Source organism: Bison bison, unplaced genomic scaffold, assembly GCF_000754665.1.
Source record: "Bison bison bison isolate TAMUID 2011002044 unplaced genomic scaffold, Bison_UMD1.0 scf7180017864472, whole genome shotgun sequence".
Taxonomy (NCBI): domain Eukaryota; kingdom Metazoa; phylum Chordata; class Mammalia; order Artiodactyla; family Bovidae; genus Bison; species Bison bison.
The window spans coordinates 9,843,402-9,849,111 of NW_011495033.1; the positions used below are offsets into that span (position 1 = coordinate 9,843,402).

A 5,710-nucleotide genomic window follows, 5' to 3' on the forward strand; every position below is an offset into this window, starting at 1 on the left:
CATCCCTGTTATTTTCAGATTCCAGGCATTATTTTATCACATTCTACATGTATTCTACATGTAGCTCTAAAAGAGATGTATAAGGTTTATCTTATCTGGTTGTTATTTTATTTACTATTGTAAATGTATTTGTTAGACACATAGTCTTTCATTAAATAACCTATTTTATTTCTGCAACCTGTCTATCCCTTTCCCTCTCTCTTATTATATGTTCTGCATTTAGAAAGCTTTATGTTTTTTGTTCTAATAGTTACCTTATATTAAGACCTTAGACTACTAGCCATGGTGCCCACCCTTTTATTATTGCCCATAGATTTCTTACTATAGTAAAAAATTCTTACTGAGCAATAGTCATAATAAAATTAGTTCATTTCCTTCTTTCCTTCCTCCCCACTTCCCTATCCCCAGCAGTTAAGTTTAAGCAATATCCTTGCATTTGCACTGGATCTTGTTAAGCTTGTTAAGCTTACTCTGCTTTTCATATGTTCTTTCCTTTGTCCTTCCTGATATTTAATAGGTACATTGTCGCAGCAAATAGATAGTTCATAGACTCTCTTCATGAACATTATTGAGTCTTAATTCTTCTGTAAGTATGTATTTAATGACCCTACTAGTCCCAATTTTCATGTCTCTCCAGTACTTTGGTTGGCTGACAGTCAACCTCTAGTGGGTTCCTTAGGAAGCTCTCGTAGGAATGATGTCCCCAGTCTTCTCCATCACTCACCTCATCGCTTTCCTTGGATTTCTGCACAGATGCAGACACCTCATTGGTCTGGTGGAAGATGGTTTTTGTCTCCTTCCACCCACTCACATTTTGGAGGTTGAGGGGATATCTTGTTCTACAAATCTGTTGTCTATGTGTTTTGAATTGTGCTATTTTGATTGCTCTGTTTTTAAGGGGAGATTGTAGAAGGTCAAAAATTATGCCAACCTGCACAATAAAAACCACCTTCTCAGAATCTGACATTATTTTTGACTCACAACTTCCAAATATCTCCTTTATGAAGTGTATACTCAATTCTTTTCCCCATTTTTCTCTTAGGATATGAATTCTTACTACTGACTTGTAAGCAATTCCAGATCCAAATTGTTTGTTGTATACATGTATTATAAACATTTTCTCTCAATGAGGCTTGTCTTTTCTCTGTCTTAATGTTGTCATTCAATTAAGAAAAGTTCATAATTTAAATGAGATTCCATCTACCTACCTATTTTCACGCTCAGTAATATTTCTGTAAAATTTAAGAAATATTTGCCTATCCCCAGGTCCTGAAGCTATCTTTTATAGCATTTTCTAGAAGCTTTATTGCTTTACCTTTCCCATAGATCTATAACTCACTTAAACAGATTTGTTGTGTGGTGTGAGGTAGGAGACAAGGTTTCTTTTTTTTTCATACAGAGAGCCCAATTCATTCAACCACATTTCAGTCCTGCAAGTTTGCTAAACTTATCTTGATTCTTATCTTGATAATTGTTGGTTGGGGTGAACTTTCATATAAAATTTCAGAGTCAGCTTGTCTATTTTTGTGACAAATCCTTCTACAATTTTGACTGAGACTGTATTAAATTTCAATTTGGGAAAGAAACTGATATCTCTAAAACACCCTGTCTTTTCATCCAAGAACATGGCATCTCTCTGCATTTATAAGATAGTTAATTTTTTTTTCTTGTCGTATCATGTACCTTTCTGCACATAATTGGATAGATGTATTTCTAGGGAATTGATGGGTTTTGAATGATATTGTAAAGGCATTTGAAGTATTTATTTTGAGATTATAAGAGAAGAGCTTTTCACCGCATATTTCCCCTCATCAGCCATCTGCAGCCGCGAGTGCAGTGAAGACAGGGATTGCGGGAGAGGAAAACAGTGCGTCCAGGATGGCTGTCAGCGAGTCTGCTCCCCGCTGATGAGTGTAGGTGAGTCCTGACTCTCTGCATCCTGCTCTGTCCTGGAAGAGCTAAGTGCAGGGCGCGATCTGATCTGGCACAATTGTGTGCTCATCCAGAGAAACACACCGGAATGCCTGAGGTGTTTATGGTAATCACTGTGTCTGGAGTCACTTGTCTAGCCCAGCCTCTCTTCACTTGGCCAGGCCATACATCAGTCACCCAGTTACAGGTGATAAAAGTGAGCTGGAAAGAGATGAATCGTGAGGTGGGCAGAAGCAGGTCAACCCTGCAGCAGGACCCACAGTGAGAATTCTCTTGGTGGTGGCGATGTGATTGTTGGGTGAAACGTTGTTCTTTTGCCAAAGGTTTTAATGCAGCTTCCAAGGCTGCCTCCATCTTTAAATTCTGTCTCTATGAGTATCAGAAAGTCACACTGAGACCTTCTTTAGGGATTAGAATCCAGTAAATCCTCTACTTGCATCAGAAATAATTTCTGGACCTTTAGGGGCTCAACTCTGTATTCAAGGTTAATTTCACTGAATTGTATAGAAAAAGGGACATGTGCTTTAAAGGCAAAGAACTGGACTTGCCTTGAAGTTAATTGGGACTTCAAGTCCCAACTCTGCCATGGACCAGCCAATCTCTCAATGGCCTCATCTATAAGATACCAAAAATAAAACCTACTGGTTAAAGATCATTGGGGTTGCCATTAACCCGCTTTCCTTGCATCTTTCTTTCCTACAAAGACTTCAGTCCTAAGGAATTACTCCAAATACCCCTGCAAATACCTCAGCTATTATTTGCTGTTAGGGTCAGATGAGGTTCTATGTGAGATCACATTTAAGCAGCGAAGTCCTAGATCAAAGTATACGCAGCTATTGTTATGTCATGGTCATTTATAAGCATTTCTTTAGTTTAAGTGTCTCAACCCAGTCTTTTCTGACCATGAAGGTATCTGTGTGGAGCAGTGCCGAGAAGACCAGGACTGCGCGGCAGGAGAGAAATGCATCAGCAATGGCTGTGGCCACGTGTGCTCACCAGCCCCGCAAGCAAGTAAGGCTGAGCCCCCTGCCCAAATTACTGGGCTTAAAAGGACAATGCACTTGGTCCTGCCCAACCTTTCAACAAATGTTCAACAGTAATTTATCTTGAGCATGGTTTTGAATGTTTTCAACATAAAACATTCAAAGGATGGGGTGTTCTTTGAACTCCTTCCTCACGGTACCGTGCATTTAGTCCTTCTCAATTTTTTCCAGCACAGTCACTTTACCACTCCCCAAATATATATCTATGGTTGGAAAGTAAGACTCTACAACCAAAGCTATAGAAACAAATAATGGTACCCACACTCCCTTTGCCCAGAGAAACACCATTGTTGGTCATTCCACATTACTCTGTCCATGTGTATGGACATGTTGGTAATTGCACATTTTTAACTCATTAAGATATTTAGCCTTCCCTCAACGCATTTCAGTTTCAACTTTTTATTATGGGACATCTATGTACAAAGCAGACAGATTGGTAGAACAATACACCATGTACCCATCACCCAACCATTGTCAACGTGTGGTCTTTCTTCCTTCATGTCTAACCCCACCCACTTCCCCCATCCCTGTTATTTTCAGATTCCAGGCATTATTTTATCACATATAAATTCTATGTATATCTCTAAAAGAGATGTATAAGGTTTATCTTATCTGTTTGGTTGTTATTTTATTTACTCCTGTAGATGTATTTATCCAACACATAGTTTTTCCTTATATAACCTATTTTATTTCTGCAACCTGTCTATCCCTTTCCCTCTCTCTTATTATATGTTCTGCATTTAGAAAACTTCATGTTTTTTGTTCTAATAGATACCTTATATCAAGACCTTAGAGTACTAACCATGGTCCCCACCTTTTATTTATTATTGCCTATAGATTTCTTACTATGAGTAATAGTCATAATATAATTAGCTCATTTCCTTCTTTCCTTCCTCCCCACTTCCCTATCCCCAGCAGTTAAGTTTAAGCAATATCCTTGCATTTGCACTGAATCACGTTAAGGTACTGATCAAGCTTACTCTGCTTTTCGTGTGTTCTTTCCTTTGTCCTTCTTGATATTTAATAGGTCTATTGTCACAGCATATAGAGGGTTCATAGACTCTCTTCATGAACATTATTGAGTCTTAATTCTTCTGTAAGTATGTATTTAATGACCTTACTAGTCCCAATATTCACATCTCTCCACTACTTTGGTTGGCTGTCAACCTCTAGTGGGTTCCTTAGGAAGTTCTCATAGAAATGATGTCCCCAGCTTTCTCCACCAGTCACCTCATTGCTTTCCTCGGATTTCTACACAAATGCAGACACCTCATTGGTCTGGTGGAAGATGGTGTTTTGTCTCCTTCCACCCACTCACATTTTGGAGGTTGAGGGGATATCTTGTTCTACAGATCTGTTGTCTATGTGTTTTGAATTATGCTATTTTGATTGCTGTGTTTTTATAGGGAGATTCTAGAAGGTTCAAAAACTATGCTAACCTGCACAATAAAAACCACCTTCTCAGAATCTGACATTATTTTTGTCTCACAACTTCCAATTATCTCCTTTATGAAGTGTCTGCTGAATCCTTTCCCCCATTTTTCTCTTAGTTTATGAATTGTTATTACTGACTTGTAGGGAACTCTGGATCCAAATTGTTTGTTGTATATGTGTATTATAAACATTTTCTCTCAATAAGGCTTGTCTTTTCTCTATCTTAATGTTGTCATTCAATGAAGATTGAATAAGATTTAATTTAAATGAGATTCCATCTACCTATCTATTTTCATGGTCAATAATATTTCTGTAAAATTTAAGAAATATTTACCTATCCCAAGGTCTTGAAGCTATCTTTTATAGCATTTTCTAGAAGCTTTATTGCTTTACCTTTCCCTTGGAGAAGGCAATGGCACCCCACTCCAGTGCTCTTGCCTGGAAAATCCCATGGACGGAAGAGCCTGGTAGGCTGCAGTCCATGGGGTCGCTAAGAGTCGGACACAACTGAGCGTCTTCACTTTCACTTTTCACTTTCATGCATTGGAGAAGGAAATGGCAACCCACTCCAGTGTTCTTGCCTGGAGAATCCCAGGGACGGGGGAGCCTGGTGGGCTGCCGTCTATGGGGTCGCACAGAGTTGGACACGACTGAAGTGACTTAGCAGTAGGAGTAGATCTATAACTTACTTGAACAGATTTGTTGTGTGGTGTGAGGTAGGAGACAAGATTTCTATTTTTTCATACAGAGAGCCCAGTTCATCCAACCACATTTCAGTCCTGCAAGTTTGCTAAACTTATCTCGATTCCTATCTTGATAATTGTTGATTTTGGTGAACTTTCGTATAAAATTTCAGAGTCAGCTTGTCTATTTTGTGACAAATCCTCCTACAGTTTTGACTGGGGCTGTATTAAATTTCATTTGGGAAGAAACTGATATCTTTAAAACACTGTATCTTTTTATCCATGAACACGACATCTGTCTGCATTTATGATAGTTAATTGTTTTTCTTTGTCATATCGTGTAGTTTTCTGCACATAACTGGATAGATGTATTTCTAGGGAATTGATGGGGTTTGAATGATATTGTAAAGGCATTTGAAGTATTTATTTTGAGATTATAAGAGAAGAGCTTTTCACCGCATATTTCCCCTCATCAGCCATCTGCAGCCTCGAGTGCAGTGAAGACAGGGATTGCGGGAGAGGAAAACAGTGCGTCCAGGATGGCTGTCGGCGAGTCTGCTCCCCGCTGATGAGTGTAGGTGAGTCCTGACTCTCTGCACCCTGCTCTGTCCTGGAAGA

At 39.0% G+C, this 5,710-nt stretch overlaps 1 protein-coding gene across 4 annotated transcripts in view; it reads left to right on the forward strand.

Annotated features, from left to right (window-relative positions):
* Positions 1-5,710, forward strand: part of LOC105004035 (WAP four-disulfide core domain protein 3-like) — a 29,565-nt gene that overhangs the window by 5,194 nt on the left and 18,661 nt on the right. The window contains exons 3-5 of one of the 4 annotated variants that reach the window (XM_010861526.1): positions 1,816-1,917; positions 2,842-2,943; positions 5,569-5,670. In XM_010861526.1, coding sequence (XP_010859828.1) covers positions 1,816-1,917; positions 2,842-2,943; positions 5,569-5,670 — 306 coding nt within the window. The remainder of the gene's footprint in view (positions 1-1,815; positions 1,918-2,841; positions 2,944-5,568; positions 5,671-5,710) is intronic. The other 3 variants (XM_010861527.1, XM_010861529.1, XM_010861528.1) reach the window with 3 other exon arrangements.